Source organism: Cnephaeus nilssonii (genome assembly GCF_951640355.1).
Source record: "Cnephaeus nilssonii genome assembly, chromosome: 14".
Classification (NCBI taxonomy): Eukaryota; Metazoa; Chordata; class Mammalia; order Chiroptera; family Vespertilionidae; genus Cnephaeus; species Cnephaeus nilssonii.
This window is the reverse complement of record NC_137085.1, coordinates 37,963,314-37,990,762: the sequence shown is the minus strand read 5'-3', so window position 1 is coordinate 37,990,762 and position 27,449 is coordinate 37,963,314. Positions and strand designations below refer to the sequence as shown.

General features: G+C 37.6%; 1 protein-coding gene across 6 annotated transcripts in view; it reads left to right on the top strand.

Moving 5' to 3' along the window:
* Positions 1 to 27,449, top strand: part of VPS13A (vacuolar protein sorting 13 homolog A) — a 215,167-nt gene that overhangs the window by 167,917 nt on the left and 19,801 nt on the right. For 2 of the 6 annotated variants that reach the window (XR_013814533.1, XR_013814534.1), the window contains exons 62-70: positions 1,042 to 1,123; positions 2,526 to 2,639; positions 3,476 to 3,551; positions 3,639 to 3,802; positions 5,193 to 5,238; positions 5,348 to 5,471; positions 15,331 to 15,445; positions 22,367 to 22,404; positions 25,327 to 25,510. Coding sequence is in view for 3 of the 6 variants with exons in the window: in XM_079790910.1 (XP_079647036.1) it covers positions 1,042 to 1,123; positions 2,526 to 2,639; positions 3,476 to 3,551; positions 3,639 to 3,802; positions 5,193 to 5,238; positions 5,348 to 5,471; positions 15,331 to 15,445; positions 17,976 to 18,053 (799 nt within the window). In the remaining 3 variants the exon portion in view is untranslated. The other 4 variants (XR_013814532.1, XM_079790910.1, XM_079790911.1 and 1 more) reach the window with 4 other exon arrangements.

Sequence of the window (27,449 nt, the reverse complement as noted above, 5' to 3'; positions counted from 1 at the left end):
TTAAATAATTTCCTTTAAAAATGGAGATAGGAGTCATACATGTTGGTGCACTCCTTAAGGCTTGTCTGGTCTAGGGAAGAATCCTAAGCAGCTGTGTGTGCCCAAAGGTGTGGTGCTTAAAAGATGTGACTTTAAGGCCTATGAGATCAAGACTCTTCAAAGTATATGTGACTAGAAAAAGTGAACGTCATGACAGGGAAAATGAAGGGATCAGTTTAAATGCTACCGTCAGGAACTTAAATTTGAGTCTGTGTAGGAGCTATTAGATAGAGTATCTGACCAAAGAGAGTCCCAGTCTGAGTGGATACTTCAGATAAAAATGCCCTTTTTAACTACCACCTAGAACTGTTACTAAAAATAGTAAGAATCAGTGAGGCCAGTAAGAGATATCTCTAAGTCTGGGTAAAGTTAGGTAACAGTCAAATTAAAGAACATAGATTTGAAGACATCACATCAGGAATAAAGTGAGAATTCTAATCTTGCTACTATCTTATCTGCTACCATAGAGCTTCCCAATTAGTTGATTGGGTGTATGCTGGGAACAGGTTACAAGTAAACATATCTTCATTTCTCAACTGTCAGCTGTTAAGGCAGGCCCTGCAGCAATGAACCCTGGTCATTCTTGAGCAACCACTTACACTTATCTCAGTGTGTCAAACATTTTCTATGTGGGCCATGATAGGACAAAGTTGACAAATGTAAGTTCATGTCCATGGATCCAAGGGCTCTCTGACTGATCCTCTAAATTATGTGGAAAATGTGTGTATGTTAGTGGCTTTTCTGAGGGTAAGATCCATAGCTTTCACCAGATTTTTATAGTTTTTTCGACCAGAATGTGCAGAGATGTATGTAAAAGTGTAGGTTTTTCTGGTTGGCGTGGGAAAAGATTGAAAGGAAAGATTTGGAGAAAAATTCTAAAGAAAATAAAATCTTAATATTAAAAACCGTTCCTCTGTGCCTGTCTCCCACTCTCTCCCTCTCTTCTTTTCTCCATGTACATACCTACACATTTACACATTTTTAATGTGGTTTCTTTTTCAGGCTTGCATTTTTTGAACTCAACTATCAGTTTCATACAACATCTGAACTGCAGTCTGAAGTAATAAGACACTATTCAAAACAGGTTTGTCTGAGATTATTTTACAAAGGGGCAGAGTGATATAAAATAGTGAAACTGTATGTGTCTGTACCTATATAATGTAGATTTGGCTAGGAAGTTAATAGCCATTTTCAAAAATTTAAGATACGTTTTTTTATTTTCAGAATTGTAGAAAGAGGCTCTGGCCAAGTAATTCAGTTTTTAGAGCTTTATCCCAATATGCCAAGGTTACAAGTTTGATCCCCTGTCAGGACACATACATGAATCAACCAGTGAATGCATAAATAAGTGGAACAACAAATTGATGTTTCTCTCTCTCTCTTGCTAAATTTAATAAGTAAAAATTAAAAAAAAAGAATAGCCATTTCAATTTTCTGTCCTTATAATTTTTAGCTGTGTACCCAAATCTTTTCTGGAACAATGTAGACTACACATAAACCTTTACATAAAATATTAAGTAATTCACCACACTTACTTAAAAAACTAGGTTCAAGGGAAACTATTAGTAACTAATGAACACAGTATTTTTTTAAAATATTTTTTTATTGATTTCAGAGAGGAAGGGAGAGGGAGAGAGAGAGAAGCATCAATGATGAGAGAGAATCATTGATCGGCTGCCTCCTGCACACCCCCTACTGGGGATCGAGCCCAAAATTTGGGCATGTGCCCTTGTCTGGAATTGAACCTGGGACCCTTCAGTCCGCAGGCCAACGCTCTATCACACTGAGCCAAATTGGCAAGGGGAACACAGGATATTTTCAATGTAATTGAGTTACTAAGTCTGCTAGATATATTATTTAGTGGATTTTTTTTCCACATTTGGAAAGACTCCAGTATCCTAATATATAAAAACCCTGGGTCCGTCACATCCACAATGACTGGGAGGCTCGACCAACCGGAAGTCAGTCTTACAGTCAGCACTGTAAGACACACACTGAGGGACACACACCCTCCCCCCACCATGCACAAATTTTGTGCACTGTGCCTCTAGTTTTTATGTAACTTACAGGGCATCTGAGACAGCTGTTGAATAGTGGTTAGATCACTGAGCATGACTCAAGAGGTCGGGGTTTGGATCCCAGATTTGCCATTCAACCTCTGTCTGGCCCTAGGCATCATTTGACCTGTATATTTCTCCAGTCTATAAAATAATGGTAGTATTAACAACTTTCACACATAGTTGTAAAAGTACAAGTATTTTGAATATTCTAAAGTATTATCTAAATCTCACATTATTTCTAATACTCTAACACTGAATTATGTTTTAAAAACTGTGACTAGTGACGAATAAGGTAATATATGGTTTAGGCGTTGAAATTGATGATAAGGGTATTTAGTCTGAAAAATTAGATGTGTGTACTAAACTTAAGAAAAAAATATTAAGTCTGATAATCCAAATTAATTAATGTTTATATTTTCTTTTTAGGCCATTAGGCAAATGTATGTACTCATTCTTGGACTTGAAGTTTTGGGAAATCCCTTTGGCTTGATTAGAGAATTTTCTGAAGGTGTAGAAGCATTTTTCTATGAACCTTACCAGGTAAAACAGTTATTCTTGCATTGTGCAACATATCACACTAATACTGTTGAAAAAAATAATGCATTCCAATTGTTAACTTGAATTGTAGATGTAAATAGATTTTGCACCTCACAAAGGCACATTATTTTGCAGCAAACAGTGGTAACAGTTTTTGAGAAATGTGGGAGAAAATTTTTACCTTTTCCCTCAGATTTTAAACTTAAGACTTTAAACAAATATACTGAATTTTAAGTGTTCTGTTGTAAAATTAAAGGTGGATAAACTTCACACTCTAGTAGAAGGAAGAGTATTATAGACAGGCAGTTTTGCTATGCATAATAGTATGCACAGCTAGTACTGTGCAAAGCAGTCTCAATCAATGGCAAAAATTATGATTTTTCTATGTCCCTTAAAAATTTCTGTCAGAATGTTAAAAAATGTTCCTACTTTCACACTTAAAAGAGTAGATGATAATGAAAAAAATAGCAAAACATTTATTTTGTACAATGTAATTTAAAAAATTAGATTTATTAGGAATTAAAGTGTTTTTATTTATTTCATAAAAAATTATCAAGAGTAGTGTGTGTTCACCTTCTTACCATATAACATTCACAACAAACATCTTTTGTACACTTTGATGAATAGTCATTCTCCTTTCTAAGTTTGGATTAACTTGCAACACTTAATCCTTTTCACTTGCAATGTTATGAAATATCTGAGATTTCTGTTAATGTGAAGTTTTCTTCTGGTGTCACTTTCTCAGGGACATCTTTTTTTTGTCGCTACTATTTTCTTCATATCAATTAGTGCACTTTTAAAAGTAAACATAATCTTATTTGTTATTTTTGACCCTTTAGGGAGCCATCCAGGGTCCTGAAGAGTTTGTGGAGGGAATGGCACTAGGACTGAAGGCATTAGTTGGTGGAGCTGTTGGTAAGAAACAGAATGCCTCGTGAATATGATTATGCTGGAAAGTAATGATATATTTGCTTTTACTAAAGATATGTTAATTTCTCCTAGGTGGGTTAGCTGGTGCTGCCTCCAAAATCACTAGTGCTATGGCTAAAGGGGTAGCAGCTATAACTATGGATGAAGACTACCAACAGAAGAGGAGAGAAGCCATGAACAAGCAACCGGCTGGTCTTAGAGAAGGCATCACTCGCGGAGGAAAAGGCTTAGTTTCTGTAAGACATTTCCCAGTGTTGTGAATATTATAGGAAATACCTATTTTATTATTATTATTATTATTGTTGTTGTCATTATTATTATTATTATTACTTGAGGCCTGGTGCACAAAATGCTTGCATGGTTAGAGTCCCTAGGCTTGGCCGGTGATCAGCCTATTGGGGCCTTCTGGCTGCTGGCTGGGGCCTTCCTTTGTTTCTTACTACCCCCTCATGGTCAGCGTATGTCATAGCAAGCAATCGAACTCCCAGTTTCCTAGTTGAACTCCCGAGGGGACACTTTGCATATTAGCCTTTTATATATATACTAGAGACCAGGTGCATGAAATTCGGGCATGGGTCCCTCAGCCCGGCCTGCACCCTCTCACATCTGGGACCCCTCGGGGGATATTCGATGTTTGGATCAGGCCTAAACTGGCAGTCGGACATCCCTCTCACAATCCGGGACCGCTGGCTCCTAACCCGCTTGTCTGCCTGCCTGCCTGATCGCCCCATAACTGCTCCCCTGCTGGCCTGATTGCCCCCTAACTGCTCCCCTGCTGTCCTAATTGCCCCTAACTGCCCTCCCCTGCTGGCCTGATGGCCCCTAACTGCCAGCCTGATCGCCCCCTAACTGCCCTCCCCTGCCGGCCTGATTGCCCCTAACTGCCGGCCTGATCGCCCCCTAACTGCCCTCCCCTGCCGGCCTTATCACCCCCTAACTGCCCTCCCCTGCAGTACTGATCGCCCCCTAATTGCTCTCCCCTGCTAGCCTGATCACCCCTAACTGCCTCTGTCTTGGCCCCTGCCAACATGGCTTTGTCTAGAAGGACGTCCGGAAGATGCACAGTCTAATTAGCATATTACCCTTTTATTAGGATAGATTATTAGTATAGATATAGATTATTATTTTAAAGATTTGTGGGGTTTTTAAAGTTGATTTCAGAGAGGAAGGGGGAGAGGGAAGTAGAGATAGAGAAACATCAGTGATGAGAGAGAGTCATTGATTGGCTGCCTTACTGGGGATTTAGCCCACAACCTGGATATGCGCCCTGACTGGGAATCAAACCACGACCCCCTGGTTCATGGCTCAACACTCAACCACTGAGCCACGCCAGCTGGGCAGAAATATCTTTTAAAGCCATATTCTGTGAATAAGGAAATAGATATATAACTTACACTCCTTCAAGTATTATTGGCATGTTGGAGGAGTAGTGTGTTGTGGCCTATATAAAATGTCAGTAACCTCTAAAAACATTCTGTTTAAATAAAATAGTTAGAAAATACGTTAATTCCTATGGTATCTAGAAAGCACAACTCTGTATTTATTTATTTATTTTGTAAACCAGATTTGGTTCGTCAAGACATTGTGTGAAAGTATTATAAATTTTCAATTGTGCTTTCCTTTTAGGGTTTTGTAAGTGGCATAACAGGAATTGTTACAAAGCCAATCAAAGGCAAGTATAATAGTTTCTTTAGGTGATATATATTACCAAGTGTTTCACAAGTTGATTAAATTTTCACTCTTAATCCAGTTGTCTAAAGCTTTGTCTTTTTTATTTCCAGGAGCTCAAAAAGAAGGAGCAGCTGGTTTCTTTAAAGGTGTTGGGAAAGGTTTAGTTGGAGCAGTGGCAAGGCCAACTGGAGGCATCATAGACATGGCTAGCAGTACATTTCAGGGAATAAAAAGGTAACCTTTCTTTGATGTAGGGTATGAGTAAAATGCTTAAACCATCAGAAATGAAATAAATCTGCTATTTGGCTTGAGGCACTCAGTTATGAAACCTAAAATATGACAAGTTGCGTATCATCTTCCTAATTCCTTTTGATATATTTTTTAAGTTGTTGCCATTGCATCACTTCAACTTGATAGAATTCTTTTTGTATTTGTCATCCATTCCCAGCAGCCTTGGCAGAAAAGGTTTGACAAGCAAGCTTTTTCATTATCTTTGTCAGAACACATTACAACAATGTAATGCTACATGTCAGTTATAAAATTAGCAAATATTATATTGTTGCCTTTAAGGGGGAACAAAGAATGGCTTTTTCTATTCTGGGTTCAAACTCATTTGTGTTCACCTTTCTTTATAATACTAGAAGCCCGGTGCACGAAATTCATGCACGGAGGGGGGTTGTCCCTCAGCCCAGCCTGTACCCTCTCCAATCTGGGACCCCTCGAGGGATGTCCGACTGCCCGTGTGGGATCGGGCCTAAATGGGCAGTCGGACATCCCTCTCACAATCCAGGACTGCTGGCTCCCAACTGCTTGCCTGCCTGCCTTCCTGATTGACCCTAACAGCTTCTGCCTGCCAGCCTGATCATCCCCTAACCACTCCGCTGCCAGCCTGGTTGATGCTTAACTGCTCCCCTGCCAGCCTGTTTGCCCCCAACTTCCCTCCTCTGCTGGCCTGGTCACCCCTAACTACCCTCTCCTGCAGGGTTGATCACCTCCAACTGCCCTCCCTTGCAGGCCTGGTCCCTCTCAACTGCCCTCCCTTGCAGGCCGGGTGCCTCCCAACTGCCCTCTCCTGCTGGCCATCTTGTGGTGGCCATCTTGTGTCCACATGGGGGCAGGATCTTTGACCACATGGGGGCAGACATATTGTGTGTTGGAGTGATGGTCAATCTGCATATTATTCTTTTATTAGATAGGATAGAGGCCTGGTGCACGGGTGGGGACCAGTTGGTTTGCTCTGAAGGGTGTCCTGGATCAGGTGAGGGTTCCCTTGGAGTGTGGAGCGGCCTGAGCGAGGGGCCTGTGGTGGTTGGCAGGCTGGCCACGCCCCCTGGCAACCCAAGGGGTAGCCCTGGTATCTGGAATTTATTCTCCTTCTACAATTGAAACTTTGTAGCCTGGAGTGGAGCCAAGCCTGCTGCTCCCTCCGCGGCCGGCAGCCATTTCTGTTGCAGTTAATTCACCTTCTATAATTGAAACTTTGTTGCCTTAAGCGGGTGGGCCCGGCCAGGGTGGGCGGAACGCTTTGCATCCCCTGTTGCCGGGAGCAACCCTGGCCTGCTCTCTCAAGCTCCGTTCTGCCGCCATTTCTGTTTGAATTTGTTTACCTTCTATAATTGAAACTTTGTAGCTTGAGTGGAGGCTTAGGCCTGGCAAGGGCAGGTGGAAAGCTTGGCTTTCTCTGTTACCTGGGAAACCTTGCTCTCTGTGGCTGTAGCCATCTTGGTTGGGTTAATTTGCATACTTGCTCTGATTGAATGGTGGGCATGGCTTATGGGCGTGGCTTGTGGGTGTGTCGAAGGTACGGTCAATTTGCATATTACCTTTTTATTAGGTAGGATTATTTTGTTAAAGGTTATTGCATCTATTTCCTCTATGTCTCTTCATTGGTACAAATTTTAAAATATGTCCTCTCTTCCTCAAAATTAAACGTAACTTAAGACTGAAATTTAGTATTTGCATTATTGTTACCTCTATTCTAAAAATTTGCACTTGTATGCATCACAATTGATTAAATTCATGCTAATGAGACCTAATTTATTTTTTTCCTTTATAATTTTTATTTTTTGTTGTCCTCTATTTTATTCCTTTTAATGAGACCTAATTTAGAAAATTAGATGGCTGGATATGTTTCTAATCTATTTCCTTTTGTATTTTCTTTTGCTTACTGCTGTATAGAGATAAGTATTGTCATTGTATGAGTTGCTCCTCTTAAGTCAGTATTTCATACTGCTTTACCACAATTGTGGGTGTTCCCAGTTTTCTAATTTAGAAGACTGAGAAAAAGGGTTCAGTCTCTTCTACCTGTAACTTTTGTTTCACAAATATAAAATGTGGAGTCATAATCATCAGAGAAGATCAAAAGTTCGTGAAGCATAAGGAATCCAAAATATATAGAGATCTATACAGGTGCCTATGCAGAACTGCTAAAATACTCTTACATTAATCTAAAATCTATACCCAGCTATATTCCCTTTCAGCAAAATAAAACATTTTTATAAAAATAAGACTAAAAACTAATAAAGGATATAATTGTGAAGAATGTTGAAAGCAGAAAGGGGAAGTGGGTTACAAGAATCAAATGTAAGAATATAAATTGGTGGATAAATCTAATTGAACTGTATGAAAACATTGGAATCAAAATATTAAAAACTAGAGGCCCGGTGCATGAAATTCGTGCACTAGAGGTGGTGTCCCTCAGCTCAGCCTGCATCCTCTCCAATCTGGGACTGCTGGCTCCCAACCACTCGCCTGTCTGCCTGCCTGATTGCCTCTAATCAGTTCTGCCTGCCAGCCTGATCGCCCCCTAACCACTCCCCTGCCAGCCTGATCGATGCCTAACTGCCCTCCCCTGCTGGCCCGATTACCCCCAACTGCCCTCCCCTACCAACCCGATCGCTCCCAACTGCCCTTCCCTGCTGGCCCGGTCACCCCCAACTGCCCTCCCCTGCCAGCCTGGTTGCCCCTAACTGCCGTCCCCTGCAAGTCTGGTCCCCCCCCAGCTGCCCTCCCTCCCTGGCAGGCCCGGTTGCCCCCAGCGACCCTCCCCTGCTGGCCTGGCCGCCCCCAACGGCCCTCCCCTGTTGACATAGTCGCCCCTAACTGCCCTCCCCTGCTGGCCTGATCGCCCACAACTGCCTTCCCCTGCTGGCCATCTTGTGGCAGCCATCTTGTGACCACATGGGGGTGGCTATCTTGTGCATGGGCGTGATGGTTAATTTGCATATTACCTCTTTATTATATAGGCTAGGACCATGGTCGGCAAACTGCGACTCATGAACCACATGTGACTCTTTGGCCCCTTGAGCGTGGCTCTTCCACAAAATACCAGGGCCTGGGCAAGTCTATTTTGAAGAAGTGGTGTTAGAAGTTTAAGTTTAAAAAACTTGGCTCTCAAAAGAAATTTCAGTCGTTGTACTGTTGATATTTGGCTCTATTGACTAATGAGTTTGCCGACCACTGGGCTAGGATAATAAGATACAATTTGAGAAGGGACTGATTGGCTTTAAGCTATACATTATTTCTCTGAAGAGGATTACTATATAAGATTAGATAAAATAGACCTTAAAGTCAAAAAGAAGCATTATTTTGGATAAGGTCATGAGCTAATGACAAAAAGAACAGTTAACCAATAAGATAACAATTTTGAACTTGTACTCACAATAGACTCACTCTTTATAAAGCAAAAATTAATAAAACTACAAACATTTTCCAAATCTTCCATAACATTTCTCTGAATAATTAATATATTAAGAAAACAAAATTAAAGTAAAATGATTGAACAGTTGACAAGCTTGATCTAATACACACATAGGAATATTTATTGATTGAACACATTTTAGAGAGCATCTTATATGTCTAGACACTGTTTTAATCACTCAGGAAGTGAACACAATTGGCAAAGTCCTCATACAGCTCATATTCCAGTGGGAAGGTAATAGATGGAAATGAGTACACTGATAAATACTCATTTACTAAATGAGTGAAAAATTTATACTAAATGGTGAAAAATTCTATGAAGGAAAATAAAGCAGAGTAAAGGGGTCTAAAGTAGTGGGGAGGAAGGTGGCTAATACATATATGATGTTCAGGGAAGCTTCATTGGCAAGATTAAATTTGAGGAGAGACATGAAGGAAGCAAGGTAGTGAACCATGTGGGAAGAATGTCAAAGGCAGTAGGAACAGCAGGTAATAAAAAACCCTCATGCAGGCCCTAGCCGGTTTTGCTCAATGGTTAGAGTTTCAGACCATGGACCGAAGAGTCCTGGGATCAGTTCGTGGTCAAGGGCATGTACCTCAGTTATGGCTCTATTCTAGGCCCAGGTCAGGGTGCTTTCGGGAGTCAACCAGTCAATGTGTCTCTCTCACATCAGTGTTTCTCTCTCTCTCTCTCTCTGCCTCCCTTCCTCCTTTCCACTCTAAAAATCAATGGAAAAATTTCCTCTGGTGAGGATTAAAAAGGCCCATTTAAAAAAAAAAAAGCCCTGATGCAATAGTATTCTTGGCCTGTTTAAGGAACAGCTAGACCAGTACACCTAGAGTGGAGTGAGCAAAGGAGAAGGTTGGAAAGGTGCTACAGTACCATAAATGAGCAGAGGATCAGGTCACATAAGGCTTGGTAAGCCACTCAAGGACTTTGGTATTTTTGTTCGTTTGTTTGTTTGTTTATTTGTTTTTAAATAAGACCAAAAAAGAAAAAGGTTTGGAAAATTTTGGACAAGAGGAATGACATGAACTCGTGCTATATTGAGAATAAATCATAGGTGGAACTTGCAGATACAGGAATACTAAACAGGCTTTTGCAATAAATATGATGGTGATTAGACCACTGTAAGCTGAAAGTTGTAACTAGGGGTCATGTTCTGCATGTGTTTTGATGAAGGTAACAGGATGAATTGATAAAATGGATCTGGGATATGAAAGAAAGAATAATCAGGGATAATTCTAAAGTTTTTGTCTGAACCATTGGAAGGATGGGATTGTTACTCCTTTTAGGGAAAGAAGGAATTCGTTTTGTTTTGAATGTATTAAGTTTAACTATCTGAACAGGGACATCAAGTAGTTAATGAGTACTTGATTTTGAAGTTCAAGAGAAAGGTTCTAGCTAGAGTTAAAAATTTGAGATTCATGTACCCATAATAAGGTGGTAAAAGCCATAAGATTGGATGAGATCATCTAGGGAATGAGAATAGAAAAAAGAGACCAAAATAAAAAAAGGTCCAAGGACTTAGCCCTCAGTCACAGCAACACTTAGCAGTGAGGGAAATAAGGAGGGCCCAGCAAAGGAGGCCAAAAAAGATTTTGGCAATTAAAGTAAAGGGGATAATCAAGAAAGTGGTGTTCCAAAAGCCAATAAATAGACCATCCCAGTTCATCCTATTGTTTAAGAGAAAAGAGAAATCTCAACACCGCCCCCAAACACACCCACCACCACCACCACCACCACCACCACCACCACCATACCACACCACAGCCCATTCATCTTATATGAGAGCATTGATTTAAAATCTGGGATTTATTAGAGGAATTATTCCCCCCTCTTCTTAGAACACTCTTCCCTCTGTTGTCAGCATGGTCACTTTTTTAATTCAGAAGTTGTCTTCCCAATGGGGCCTTCCATTGCCATCCTAAAATTTCAATTTATTCCCTATCCCCACCTCAGATACTTCATATCTCTCTTCCCTCCTTTATTTTTTTTTCTCTTTAGCTCTTATTACTGTTTAACACACAGCACATTTTCCCTTGTTTATTTGTCTCTCCTGCTAGTATGTAAATTCTATGAATGCAGTGGCTCTTGTTTCCACAGCACTTCAAATATTGCTTGACATATGGTAGTCTTTTTTTTTTTAATTGAGATCATTGTAAAGTCACATGCATTTGCAGGAAATAATGTAGAGAGATTCTTCGTACACTATACTAATATTATGTTTCCTATGGCTGTTGTAACAAACTATCACAAACTTGATGGCTTAAACCAGGGGTGGGAATGCCTGGCCAGAGGGCTATATAAGGGCCTCAAAATCATTTGGTTTGGCCCTGTCAATCATTTGGTCTGACGGGACTCAAAATTCAATAAATCTAGGAGCTTTTTTCATAGCAACATCCTCCTATATAATAAAGAGGTAATATGCAAATTAACCCTCACATCCTCACAAGATGGCTGCCTATGACCAGGCCAGCAGGGGATTTAGTGAGGGACGACCAAATGACTGAACAAGCAGGCTGCGTGGGGTGACCAGGCTGGCAGGGGAGTTAGTGAGGGACAGCCAAACAACTGAACAGCAGGCTGCATGGGGCAACCAGGCCAGCGGGGGTCGCAGTTGGGGGCAACTAGGCCAGGAGGGAGGGCAGTTGGGAGCAACCAGGCTGGCAGGGGGAGGGCAGTAAGAGGCAACCAGGCCAGCGGAGGGGGTGCAGTTGGGGATGACCAGGCCGGCAGGGGGGACAGTTGGGGGCAATTAGACTGGCGGGGGGGGGGCAGTGAGGGACAACTAGGCTGGCAGGAGGGGCAGTTGGGGGTGACCAGGCCAGCAGGGGGTGGGCAGTTAGGGGTGACCAGGCTGGCAGAGGGGGGCAGTTAGGGGTGATCAGGCCAGCAGGGGGGGCATTTGGGGGCAATGAGGCCGGCATGCAGAGGCCGTGAGGGGCAGTCAGGCCAGCAGTGGGGGGGCAGTTAGGGGCAACCAGGCAGGCAGGCAGATGAGCGATTGGGAGCCAGTGGTCTAGGTTTATGAGAGGGATGTCCGACTGCCAGGCCTAAACCAGCAGTTGAACATCCCCCAAGGGGTCCCGGATTGGAGAGGGTGCAGGCTGAGCTGAGCCCCCCCCCCCCCCCGTGCATGAATTTCATGCACCGGGCCTCTAGTAAATTTATATTAAGTGAGTTATATTAAGTGAATGATGTTATAAATATCCAAATGGCCGTTGGCAGAAAAAAAAGTTCCCCACTCTTGGCTTAGCTTTCTTGATAGCATTTTTTTTATTAAGTCTAATTTATCTGTATCTGTATTTGTGTTGGTTGCTTATGCTTTTGGTGTCATAAAAAGCATTCCCTAATCCAAGGTCATGAATATTTACACCTATATTTTCTTCTAGCTGAGTAATAGTTTTATCTTCTCAATTCAGGTCTTTGATCCATTTCAATTAATTTTTGTGTATGAAGAGAGGTTGAGTTTAAATTTTTTCTTTTGCATGTGTATATCTAGTCCCAACATCATTTGTGGAAAAGACTATATTTTCCCCATTGACTGATCTTAGTACCATTTTCCAAAATCAATTTATGCGAAAAAGATAGCTGGGATTTTTATAGGGATTGTATTGGGTGTATAGATTAATCCTATGTTAACAACATTAAGTCTCCCAATCTATGAAAACGGATGTCTTTCCATTTATTTAGGTCTTTGATTTGATTTCTTTCAATAATGTCTCATAGTTTTCAGTATGCATCTTCTTAATTTTATTCCTAAGTATTTTATTGTTTCAGGTGCTATTATGTGTTTTTTAAATATGTTTTTAATGATTTCGAGGTTTTAGCAAAGACAATTAGGCAAGAAAAAGAAATGAAAGGCATCCAGAACTGAAAGAAAGAAGTAAAACTACCTTTATATTCTGATGATATAATCTTACATATAGAAAACCCCTAGTAAATCCACAAAATGACTATTAGGGATAACAAATAAGTTTGGTAAGGTTGCATAATACAAGATCAATATACAAAAAGTGGATGTATTTTTATACACTAGCAATACACAGCCTAAAAATGAAATGAAAACATAATAGCACTTGCCCAGCTGGTGTTGCTCAGTGGTTGAGCATTGAACCCATGAACCAGGAAGTCACGGTTCGATTCCCAGTCAGGGCACATGCCCAGGTCACAGGCTAGATTCCCAATAGGTGGCATATGGGAGGCAGCCGACAGATGATTCTCTCTCATCATTGGTGTTTCTTTTTCTTGCCTAATTGCCTTTACTAAAACCTCAAGTACAGTATTGAAAAGGAGTTCCAAGAGCAGACATCTGTCTTGCTCCTAATTTTAGGGGGAAAGATTTTTATTCTTTCACCATTAACTCTGACGTAAGCTATGGATTTTTTGTAATGTCTTTTGTTAGGTGGAGGAAGTTCCCTTCTATTATGAATTAGTTGAGTATTTTATGAAAGGATGTTGGATTTTATAAAATGCTTTTCGGTTTCAATTAAGTTGATACTGTTTGCTTTTCCCTTTGGTTTATTAATATGGAATATTACATTAATTGATTTTCATAAGTTGAGCCAACATTGCATATCTGGCATAAATTCCACTTGGTCATGATGTATAACCCTTTTTATGTGCTGTTGGGTTTAGTTTGCTAATGTTTTTTTGATGATTTTTTCATATATATATATATATATATATGCATATATATGTATATATGCATATATATATGTATGTATATGTATATATATAGTTGGATCATATTTTTATCCATTCTGCCGATCTCTGCTTTAAATTGGAGATACTATCCTATCTAATAAAAGAGTAATATGCAGATTGAACCATCACTCCAACACACAAGATGGCTGCCCCCATGTGGTCAAAGATGCTGCCCCCATGTGGACACAAGATGGCCACCACAAGATGGCCAGCAGGGGAGAGGAGTTGGGAGGGACCAGGCCTACAAGGGAGGGCAGTTGTGGGTGATCAGGTCAGCAGGGGAGGGCAGTTAGGGGTGACCAGGCTGGCAGAGGAGGGAAGTTGGGGGTGACTGGTCCTGCAGGGAAGGGCAGTTGGGGGGGACCCAGGCCTGCAGGGGAGAGCAGTTGGGGGAGACCAGGCCTGCAGGGGCGGGCAGTTAGGGGCAAACAGTCTGGCAGGGGAGCAGTTAGGCATCAATCAGGCTGGCAGGGGAGTGGCTACGGGGTGATCAGGCTGGCAGGCAGAAGCGGTTAGGGGCAATCAGGAAGGCAGGCAGGCAAGCGGTTGGGAGCCAGCAGTCCTGGATTGTGAGAGGGCAGTCGGACATCTCTCGAGGGGTCCCAGATTGGAGAGGGTGCAGGTTGGGCTGAGAGACAACCCCCCCCCATGCACGAATTTCGTGCACCGGGCCTCTAGTCCATATATATGTGTCTATACATGTAGACACATTGTGTGGTAAGGTATGTTTATATAATAATTTTTATTGAATGTGTGAATATTTGCTGAATGAATGAACAATTCATGGACCATTCTCACATAGGTTCATACAGTCAAAATGTTAAATAAAATATTACAGTAGCAAATTCAACAATGCATATATGTGTTTCAAATAATACATATCAAGCTCAAGAAGATATGTGAGAGATGTGAAGGTATTTGAACATTATAAAACCATGTAATGTGATTTTTAGCATTTATATTGAAGAAAATAAACCATATGATCACAACAATGATCAGGAAAAAAAATTCTTACAGAACAAAAATGTTGCTAATATCTGTAATTCATGGAGAACTCTTAAAAGCTTTCCTCTTTCTTTTAGGAATGAGAAAGGATGCCTGAAATCCTCTCTTATATTTAGCATTGTACTGGAGGAACTAAGTAGTATCATAGGAAAAGAAAAAGAATTTAAAGGTCTTAAAATGGAAAAGAAACAGCAATACTCATCATTTGCTGATTCTTTGATCTACAAAGAAAGTCCAAAAGATGCTATAACCAAACTTATTCACAGTACTACATTTTTCTAGAGAACTTGCATTATTAGTGTCATAAAGATAAATTTTAAAAGAGAAGTATCACAGTCTTATTTTATCCAAAAGAAGATTCTTTTAGTAATTCCATTTTAAAGACGAATTTTTGATAAAAAATTTTTTTTAATCCTCACCTGAGGATATTTTTCCATTATTTTTAGAGAGAATGGAAGGGAAGTGGGGGAGGAGGGAGGAGAAACACCAGTGTGAGAGAAACACATCCATTGATTGCCTCTTGCAAGTGCCCCAACTGGGGCCAGGGATCCAGGCCCATGTCTGTGTCCTTGATTAGGAATTGAATCCACAATGTTTTGGTGCTGTAACCGCTGAGCACACCAGCCAAGGACAACTTTTGAATATTTTTAAAAACTAAGTTATATTTTTTTCCTCTAGGGCTACAGAGACTTCTGATGAAGTGGAGAGTCTGCGACCACCTCGGTTCTTTAATGAAGATGGAGTTATCAGGCCTTATAGGTTGAGGGATGGTACTGGGAATCAAATGTTGCAGGTGGGTGAAGAGGTATCTTATAAGTTAAGATTAATTTAGCTTTATTAAAAGTAACTATATTTAATGCTTTAAACATACGTTAGATTATTTGAACTTCTATGTTTTGCTTAATTCCATTTATAAGTTCCTTATTTTACCTAGGTTTTATTGTACATTTATTTACTATAAGATTTTTTTTCTTTTTTACAGGCATCAAAAAGTTTGATATGAAAACAGTTAATGCATGACTTTGCAACTGAAAGCCAACAGTAGATTTTAGTCTTAAAATTTACAAACTACGTACAGCTGTTTCAGTGTTTTGAAAACAAAGAAAAGCTTTTGTATTGGTAACTTTTGTATAGGATTTTTAGTGAATCTGATCTTTTTTAGGGTATTCTAGTTCTGTGCTGGATTTGCTAGATTTGTTGAAAACTATTGTGCCTATATACCCTCATAATTGGTGGTACTTTTTAGCCAATGAAACCATTTCTGTTTAGGGTACTTCCTTCTCTTTATCAAACAAATAGGTGCTTTTATACTAGATATAATTCTCATGTCCAATTAGGCATGGGTAGGGAAAAAATCAGGACCATTGCTATTCCAATTCTTAGGTTCTTGTGCTTTTCTTTTATAGATGCTCAAGTGGCCAAAACCCCCTTTTTGCTTTCTGCTTGTGTCATCCATTTAAAATCTTTTGGAATTTGATAAGTAGTTCATAAGAAAGCCAACATCTTTTAGTAAAGAAAAGTAGCTTTTGGAACATAGGCAGTTTGGAGGTAGAATATTTTATCTGTTAGATAATTTTCTTACTAGTAAGTTGGACTTCTTAAAAATCTGGATTATAGTGTAGGTGATATATACCATAAAAATTATACCAATTTGAAGTAGTTTGTGTGGGTTAGATGTGGAATACTAAAAATATTTTTTGAAAACAAAGAGTCATTATGTTGTATAGACTTGCAAATATTCAAGGTAATAATGAACTGTAGGAATATGACTCTTCCTTTATAAAGCCTTAAAATTTTAAATACTGTCAAGTTTGAAGTGATTAGGGTAAGATTTAAAACTTTAATATTTTGCTCACTACATGCAAAGTATGTAATTTTTGCATAAAATGTGCTTTCATCTAATGTAGTAAAACATAACCATTGAATTAATGTGTGATATTTAGTAAAGTGATTTTACATTGTGTTTAAAATGTTTTTAAAGCATCAAAATAATACCATATTGGGATGGAACTGGCAATCAAGTGAGAGACTGTGCTCTCAGGGGCATTTTGTACAGTCTCTGCAGTGTCAGTTTAGGCTTCTTTGGAAAACGTTGGATGGAAATCCAGCAAAATGGAAATGTTGCAGAACTAACCTCTGGTTCATACATTTGAAACATATATTTCTACTTAGTATCTGCCTTCTCTTTTTAGAACACAACAGGTTACTAACATTTTAGTAGACTGAATACGTAGTTATCAAATCATCTTTAAAAAACTAAAAATATTTGAGACACTATTTTAATAAACTTAATAGGAAATAAAGGAGAGTTTAGAAATACATTGTCATTATTAGAAAACAGATTATAATACATAAGAAAGCCATGAGATACCAAATGTTTCTTGTGATTGATAACTTGATTTCACTGACAAGTAAATTTATTCTACACCTTCCTGGTTTTATAAAGCTTTAAAACTTGGGATTTAAGGTTGTTACTTTTGACTATATTTAAAATATATATATATATATTATTTTTAGTAGGCTAGTCTTACCATTAATTGCCAAAAGAGCTATTTAAAGGTTTAAAAGCTCACAATCCTTGTCAGCCATTACTTGTTTTTCAACAAGAACAGTAAACACAGTATAGCTGGAATACCTTTAGGAATTTACCAGATGCCTTAGGATGTTTGCAGTTGGCATTATTCTCTTAATAAGTGTAAGAACTGGGTTATTGCTTTGATGGTAATAGTGGTTCTTTGAATCAAAACTCTACTGTATGATTCGAAAACACTTTAAAATATATAAATACTGTGATAAAGAACTGGATGTCATAGAAACAGGATTTAAAATCTCATCAGATTAGATCTAATCTATTTAACAGTGGTGCATTTAGAAAAAGTTGAATACTATCAAATATTTCTCCTTTTATTTTTTAATTTTCTAAAAATAGTGCTCTGTGTTCACAAATTCTATATGCCCCTGTATAATAATTAAATATAAAAACACACACACACTTTTGTTATGTACCTATCTGGAAAGTAGTACATTATCATAGTGCTTCCTAGTAGTAAGTTGAAGTTGCCTACTAGAGAAATAGAATAATTCTAATGTATCCCCAGACTACCTTATTGATATCACCAAACGATTTTAAATGTAGCAACCAGTAGAGTTTAGTCTTAGTCTATGTGGAATATTATATCCATAATTACTGTCCTACTCAGAGCTGGTGTCTGCTTCAAAATTATTTTGATTCCTTGAACATTTCATAAGTTTGCATGTCTTCCAAGGAATTTGTCATACTTAACTAACCATTGTGCTTCTTTTTTCCTTTACCATGCTTACAGAAAATTCAGGTCTACAGGGAATGGATTATGACTCACAGTAGCAGTAGAGATGATGATGATGATGATGATGTAAATTAGTCAGATCTCAAATGTTAAAATTAATATGTTAATTTTATTTGAAATGTTTCATTAACATGTTTTGTATGACTGCTATCATAATACCCATATGCTCATTTTTAGCAAGTTAAAATATTTTTTCTTTTCAAAACGTTTTTCTCTACACAGTTTCAAAAAGCAAAATAATCTCATTATTTAAGCACAGAAAAATGTATTATACATCCAAAGTAGGGCATACTATATATTTTGTTTGTATATATTTTGTAGTTTTGTAATACAATTTGTCTTTAAGATTTAGTTAGACTCAAAGTTTTTGTTAATGTTAGCTAGTTTTATCTTATTTTAAATTTCTGTTAGCAAAATGCTGTTTTTAATGTTCTCTGTATATGTTTTGGGTTGTTATGTAATGCCATTGTGAAAAAAAAGGAAGAAAGAAAAGGAAGAAAGAAAAAGGAAGAAAGAAAAACAATAGCTAGTCAAAATTCATATTTATTTATCACTTTAAAAGTATTTTTGTCAAAATTTTAAAATAATAATAAACATATAACTTGAAGTAATATGAATTTGTTATTCTATTCCAAAATCATATAGTTTGGACTGCTATTATAAGGAACATTTATGATTTATCACGGAAGTGATAATTTATAGTCTGAGAATGAAAAAAGTTTTCTTTGGTTTACTTTTTATTTCATTTTATATATATAATATATAGTGAAACAATGAACAAAGTTGGTTTTATAGTCATTATATTTATTAACTTACATATCTATATGCTATACCCCTATTATAAAATGATACAAATTAATTCAGGACATAGAAATATTTTTATAATAAGCATAATTTTTCTTGATAATATTGGGAAAATGTTATCTATGTCCCTGTGAGCAAATGTTTTATGTTTTGTGTACTGAGGGATGATTGTTTTTTTTCTTTTTTCTTTTTTTTGTAATTTCAACTTAGTGAAGGTGTCTTGTCCTGTTTCCCTAGTATATAAGATATATTATTATTTTTTAAATCCTCTAAAAACTGAATGACTATTATTAGTATAATGTTTAATCCCTAATGACTGCAGTGCTTTTGGTTCAACAAAGGAACATTTACCTTGATTCATGCTAAGCACTTTGTTCATAATGGACTTGCATTAAATTGCAGTAAATACTTACCATAATTATTCACCTTTGGGCTTGATTAAGCCCATAATGCCTGAATGTCTTCTAATTCTTAAGATTATCAGGATTTTCTATAAATCACTGTTTTCTGTTTCTTAGAAAGTTTTTATAAAAATTTAAAATTTCCAATATTGAGCTTATGGAAAAGGAAGCTCTTTTGAAATTACTACCTGCCTAGCTTTCATTCAAATTAAATAGAAACCAAGATCATGTGTACTAGGACTAAGAAATATGTGAATAACAAAGAATTTAATTATTGTTTTCATCAGAGTAATTTTCTTACCATTTTTTTGGAATAATTGAATGTGAAAACAGTGTCCATTAAAATAGTCACTACTGGTATCAGAGACCATTTGTATTTGTCATACACTCACTACTCTATCACCCTTGGCCAAAATAGAAGCCTGCTAGTTCTACTAGAAGCTATAAAGAATACAGCCTATTGTTATGTATTGTGTATGCCTGAAGAATGTCTTCATTGGCTTCTTAAATTCCAACTTTGCTAGGTATAATGCTTTTCTAAAGAGGAAATGCTAAACTACATGTGGTTGGTCTGTCATACTTAATTCTATGGTACAGGTTTCATAAGTTCTGGATATTTCAGCAGTGACATACCATTTTAATGAAAAGAAAATTGGAAGTAGGAGTATATTTATTTAAAATGTCTTAAACAATAAAAAGATTAAAACAATATTCTGGCAACTAGTAAACTTAGTTCTTGTGGTCTTAAGGATTCATCATTCTTAAGTTTTAGTTCTTAGAAGTGAAATATGTTCTTTGATAGTATAATTACCCTTGTACGTTGTGTTTTCCTGTTACAGAGAAATAATCTTTTTAAGTTGACCACAGGTATTATTTTTCTTAAAAAATAATTATACATAGTTTCTTAAAAATATTATACATAATTATTACAGTATTATTGACTGTCTTCTGCATGCTGTACTTTACATCCCTGTGACTGTTTTGTAACTGCAATCTGTACTTATCCCTTCACCTTTTATATCCAGGCCCCCTCCCCGCCCCCAACCTCCAGCCCCTCTGGCAACCACCGTTCTGTTCTCTTTATGAGTCGGTTTCTATTTTGTTGATTTTGTTCTTTAGATTCCACATATAAGTGAAATCATATGATATTTGCCTTTTCTCTGGCTGACTTATTTCACTTAGCATAATGTTCTCTAGGTTCCTTTTATTAGGGAAATGTTTAAGACTAAGGATAACTTGAATGTTTTACACCAGGGCTGGGGAACCTTTTTTCTGCCAAGGGCCATTTGGATATTTATAACATAATTTGCCATACAAGATTATCAGCTAAAAAATTAGCCTGCTATATTTGGTCAAACACTTACTTAACTCATTCCTAATGCCTTGGCAGGGCAGAGCAAATGATTTAGTAGGCCTTATACTAAAGGCCGAATGTTCCCCAACCCTGTTTTACACCGATGTGTTTTTTGTTTTTGTTTTTTTTTTACATGTTTTTGTTGATTTGAGAGAGAAAGAGAGAGAAACATCAATAGGTTGAGAGAGGGAGGGAGGGAGGGCAGGAGAGACAGAGAGAGAGAGAGAAACATCGATAGGTTGCCTACTGCAGCTCCCTGACCAGGGTCAAATCCGCAACCTGGGTATGTGCTCTGACTGGGAATCAAATATGGCCACCATTTGGTGCATGGGATGTTGCTTGGCCAATTGAGCCATACTTGCCAGGGCTACATCAATGTATTCTTGATGGAGATTTAGGACCTGGACAAAATATATTTTACTCCTTATCAAATACATAGAAAATGAGTTTTTTGTTTTACACCAGTGTTTTCGTAACGGAGAAATAGGGCCTAGACAAAAATATCTTCTTATTCCTCATCTAATGTATAGAAAAGAGTTCAAGTTTGGGACTTTAATGAGATAAACAGGTCTTTTGTTTGTTTGTTAATGGTTCTCTAAATAATTAGAAACAAAGTGGAAGTATCCATATAATAAGAAAGTGTACTGAGAAAGCTATGTTTGGAAGAGTATGTAATTCCATTCCTTTCCATGTCCTTTAACTTTATTTATATCCCGAATTTCTATGTTTTCATGGCTTACCTGTAGAAAAAGAGAAGGGTTCTCTCTTTTTTAAGGTAATAATTGCCCATTTTTTATTTTGCTTGTGTCTACCTGACACTTGAATAACATTGAAAACTGGCAGGAAGAAGAATTTACCTGAAATTGTGGATACCTATCACCATGGATAAGTGTTTAAAACAAGCCTGTAAATAAAATTAATTAGTGCTCACATTTCATATAGATAAAAGAAATATAAATCCAGAACAATATTGCCAACTTTGAATATTTCTTATAGAAAAGGAAGTAAGAATAAATATCAATGTGTTTCTATATTTAAAATAATCAGGATTTTTGCAAACTTTTTGAAATAGTTCAAAACTCCTATCATCAATGCAATGTTAAGTGATTTTAAAGTCATGTTATTAAAAATTACAAATGGAACCATTGTTGATCTGTGACTAGGATGTCAATGTTATCCAAAGGTCATATACACTTAAGACAGATGACTGCTATAGTAGCTACTATACAGGTTTGTCAGATATAAACCCTTTGGTGAAATTTTACATTATTCTTTTCTGTATTGATGGGAGGAAGACTAGAAACAACCATCTCAAATGTTATTTGAGTACCTTTTACGACTGCTCCTTCAGGCCTTTGTTTTTTATTTTATATATTTACTTGCAAATTTATAATTTATAGGCCCAAAATATTAAAGATACTATGGGGTCTAAATAAGATACACAGATTATTCATTTAGATCACAAAATACTTACGATGGGTATATAAAAAGAATGTCTTTTATTTTTTAACTAGAGGCCCAGTGCACGAAATTCGTGCACAGGGGGTGAGGGGGTGTCCCTCAGCCCAGCCTGCACCTTCTCCAATCTGGAACCCCTTGAGGGATGTTTGACTGCACGTTCACATGGATTGGGCCATGGGGGTGTGGCCAGCCTGGGTGAGGGGCTGATGGCTGTTTGCAGGCTGGCCATACCCCCTTCAGGGTGGGGGTCCCCACTGGGGTGTCTAGCCAGTCTGAGTGAGGGGCTGAGGGCTGTTTTCAGGCTGGCCATACCCACCGGTGACCCAAGCTCCCAGCCCCTCCATTTTTTTTTTCGTTTTTTTTTTCAGCGCCTCCTTGAGCCTAGGCCAGTGCCAGCTGGAAGCAGGTATCTGGCATTTATTTATCTTCTATAATTGAAACTTTGTAGCCTTGAGCAGAGTCCATGGCTGGCCAGGGCGGGTGGGCGGGAAACTTGGCTTCCTCCATCACCGGGGGGCAACCCAAGCCTCCTGCTCACTCCAGCTCTGTAGCTGCCACCATCTTTGTTGGGTTAATTTGCATACTCGCTCCTGATTGGTGGGTGTAGTGGAGGTACGGTCAGTTTGCATATTTCTCTTTTATTAGTGTAGATTATAGTTTACATTCAATATTATTTTGCATTAGTTTCAGGTGTATAGTATAGTGGTTAGATAATCATATACTTTACAAAGTATTCCCCTCAATATTTCCAGTACCCACCTGATATCATACATAGTTATTACAATACCAGTAACCCTGTGCATGAATTCGTGCACTAGTAGCTCTCTGCAGGGCCTGGCTGCTCTGCACCCACTGCCCAGAGGCTCTCCACAGCCCAGAGGCCCATCCGTGGCCGGGCACAGAACACTCATACTGCCCACTCTCAGCAGCCGCCCCACTGGGAATGGGGGACTCTGGCGGGATGAGAGAACTGGGTGCCGCCATCTTGTGGCTATGGGCACTGCCATCTTTTGTGATGGAGTGATGGTTAATTTGCATATTACCCTTTTATTAGATAGGATTATTGATTATGTTCTCTATGCTGTACTTTACATCCTTGTGACTGTTTTGTAACTGCATTTTGTACTTGTCCCTTCACCTTTTTTACCCAACCCCCAACCACCATCCTCTCTGGCAACCACCATCCCCTCTGGCAACCACCGTTCTGTTCTCTTTATGAGTCTGTTTCTGTTTTGTTTATTTTGTTCTTTAGATTCCACATATGAGTGAAATCATGGTATTTGCCTTTCTCTGACTGACTTGTTTCACTTAGCATAATACTCTCTAGGTTCATCCACACTGTTGCAAATGGTAAGATTTCATTCATTTTTATAGCTGAGAAATAGTTCATTGTATATATGTACACAACTTTTTTATCCACTCATCTATTGATGGGTTTAGGTTGCTTCCATATCTTAACTATTGTAAATAACACTGCATCAAACATAGGAATGCATATATAAAAGAATTTCAGTTTTATTTATTATTATTTCCCTGTACCTTTGGGATACATGGAGATCAATTAAAAATATTTAGATCAGTCCAGCCAGCATGGCTCAGTGGTTGAGCATCGACCCATGCACCAGGAGATCCTGGTTCAAATCCCAGTCAGGGCACATGCCTGGGTTGCAGGCTCAATCCCCAGTAAGGAGTATACAGGAGGCAGCCAATCAATGTTTCCCTCTCATCATTAATGTTTCTATCTCTCCCTCTCCCTTCCTCTCTCTGAATTCAATAAAAATATACTTTAAAAAATATTTAGATCATTAATCTTTAATTTCAGCAGACAAATGATTGAGTTCATGAAGCACAGTAAGTACAAGCAGTGCTATATAAAACATTACAGAAAGTCTTGAGTAATAAAGAAAAATAAAACACATGATTTCAAATATTTCTGTGTTAGGGAGGTAATTAGAATACTTCATGATTGTCAGATGTAATTGTTCATGGTTTGTTTTAATATGATAGACCATTTTCATGTTCATAATTATTTCTCAATCAGTGTAAATTTATTTCCAGTTATTTCATATCAACCCATATATATATATAGTAGCTGTGTTCTTCCAAATATCAGGTTTAAAATAAATATTTAATAATGTTGCAAAGTTAGTTTTTAATGTAACCTTTTTCATTGCATATACATATTCTAAGCAGTGAAATGGTAACATAGCTACGAAATTGCATTATGCCATTCCTCTGGACCTTAAAGATGCTTAAATATTTGAGCATTCAAAATATTTTAACCCTTTGCACTCGGCTTGCTTTTTTCTCGATTCCTTTATTCTAATGCTAACCGTGTCGAGTCACACTCGACATCTGAGTGCAAAAGGTTAATCATTATTTGTGCTTAAAAACAGATTTAGCTAAGTATACCCTTCTTAATTAGGCATGCTGTTTTTTCTACCATAAATTATCATCTATAATAATAAAAGCGTAATATGCTAATTAGACCAGAGAGCCCAACGACTTTCTGGACATCCTCTGGACGACCTTCCAGACAAAGCCGCAGCTGCAAGGGCCAAGCCCCTTGCACAGATTTCGTGCATTGGGCCTCTAGTTTATAAATAATCTGCTAACTACATATCTACAAAGATTTTCTGAATATATTCTTAGTGTTTCTATTAAGTTAAAAATTTAGAGACCCATAATTCATGATAAAGTTAAATTCATCTTATTAATCAGCTAATACTATTCACAATATATAATTTTAGTATTTTACAGGAGACATCAAAATTTTTAAAAATTAAATTATTTTCTACATTGTTAAAGAAAAATGTTATCCTGTCTCCCCACCATTGATGGTTTATTTCATTTTAAAATTTTTTATTCATGTGATTCTGGTCCAAATATATAAATGTCTATTATATATATTTTATTGTAAATTTTTTAAACAATTATTTATTTGTAACGATTTTTAAAGTGACCCATTTATAGAGTCATCTCTAATATGGAAAACCTGGTTTTTATTTTCAGAATACATAAATAGCCAGTAAAATTTTTATACCTTTAACAAAAAAATTCTAGCCCATAAGTGTGTGTGTGTGTGTGTGTGTGTGTGTGTGTGTGTGTGTGTACACACGACCCTTGGGTTCTTCCTTCATTGTGTATGAGTATTGACAGCTGGGTTGTCCTGTGGGGTAGTATATTCTTAACCATTTCAGGTATTTAAAAATTTGATCTATGTTGTCTTTGAATGTCTTACATCTCTGACAAATATATCAGTTGCTATGATGTAAGTTGTTACAGAAGGGAGGCTGTTTTTGTTTGTTGTGTATTTCTTTTCTTTCAGAAATGACAGATCTTTATAATTAGCTTCAAACACTGCCTTAGTAGCAGTTGGACGATAACTGCCTTCAGCCAACGTGGTCTTTCCCTTTTACTTCTGGAGGAGAATTACAACTGATCTGGGAAAAGGGCTTACCATAGGCAGTCAGATCACCAGAGTGTCTTCCTGGCTTCATCTGAGATTTTGAGTAAGTGCACAAGAATAGGAGACACAAAGGCATATTGGACTTCATTCTTCATTTTGGAACTCTTCCTCTGTAGAAGTATACTTCTAAATGGGATGAGAAAAATGAAGAGAGCCAAATTCTGTTGTCCAGGCACATTAACGTTCTTAGCATCTCCAATAAAACAGATCACATGGGAATAGAGATTACTTATCCAACTTGGGTACAATTCTGATACCTCATTTATTCATTTGGCATAAATCTCTTGGAGAGTCTTTGACACATCATTTTTGGAGGCCTATTATTTTGAATATTTAGTAGCAAGTCCCATGAACTTTATTTTGACCACTGAACTTTCCAGTATTATATTAAAATACTTTTTGAATAAAACTTTGAAATGATGGCCTGGCTAGTATTGCTCAATGTTAAGGGTTGATCCATGAACCAGGAGTTCACAGTTTGATTCCTGGTCAGAGTACATGTCTGGGTTGTGGGCTTAATCCCCTGTAGAGGGTGTATAGGAAGCAGCTGATCAATAATTCTCATCATTGATGTTTCTATCTCTCCTCCTTTCCTCTCTCAAATTGATAAAAACATGTATATTTTTAAAAGAACATATTTTTTAAAAAGACTTTGAAATCATGTCTTTTTCTAGAAGCAATGGTTCCACTTAAGGGAGGTTCCAGTTTTTCTTTGTCTCAAGTGTAAAATGATTTTTTTTAATTCTCTTTTTTTAATTCAGTAACTTGAATGAGACTCATTTGATTCCTAGTTCTTTTTCAAAAGTTTATGATCATTGCATTTTTTAAGTATATTAAGGAAGGTTAAGTACTATTGAAATGTAAAACTAACACATTTTACTTTAAAAGAAATTCTGATATATTAAGCTCAAGTAGATTCAACTTGAGTCTTTCTTCATATTGAGGATGTGCAAGTAGAGCTTGAAGTCTGCAGTAGGTATTAGTCTTGAATTAGTATTAGTTTTAACCTTTATTTAACCAAAGGTGCTAAATTGTAACCTGAGACTCAACACATGACTTCGCTACTAATGTGTTGAACTCTCTGAAAGGGCCTTATAACTTTCCCTGGTTACTTTAGACAGCACAGAGATTCTTAGTATAAATTGAGGTTAAGTAAAACTAATTCAGATTTTTCTAACAATACTATCATAGTGCAAGTATGAAAAGTCTATTTTATTATTGGCCAAATATCTGTTTATTGGCCAAATGACTGTTAAAACCGGAACGACCGGTCGACCAGTCACTATGACACGCACTTAACACCAGGGGGCAGATGGTCAACACAGTAGCTTCCTCCTGGTGGTCAGTGCGCTCCCACAGCCAATCTCCTGCAACCAGCCAACCACCTACAGTCCACCCTCTTCCCCGTGCACGAATTTGTGCACTGGGCCTCTAGTCCTATAATAAAAGGTTGTTCTTTTGTCAACTTAAAACAATTTATTTTCATACAAAATTAGAATCCTCTTTCATCTAAAAACAAAATTTATTGTTACCTATAAAAGGAAGCACCATGTATGCTTTGTCAGTTAAGAGTCTTTAGTTTTAAATCTAAATGAAATTGCAATCCTGGTTACTATTGATGATGATGCTAATGAACTTTTGACACCCATTTTTCAGTGAAAATTAACCCTTAAAGACACATAAAAGAACCAATGTGGAGAAATTTAGATACATTTAGATATTTTGTGGTACTTCGGGTCTAGGTAGGTATTTTAGTAGAGATCTCATGAATCTACAGCATTGGAATACAAGAATAAGTGATTGGATATTTCATGTAAAGTTAATCTTTCTGAAATAAATTGCCAGGCTACTTTGAATTTTAAAATTGCCAAAAGAGTAAATTTATAATTATATATGTATAATTGCATTTTTGCTGGATGATTTGGTAGCACAGTTTATATGATTACAAGAAAAAATTTTAATGCTGTGTATTTTTTTAATAC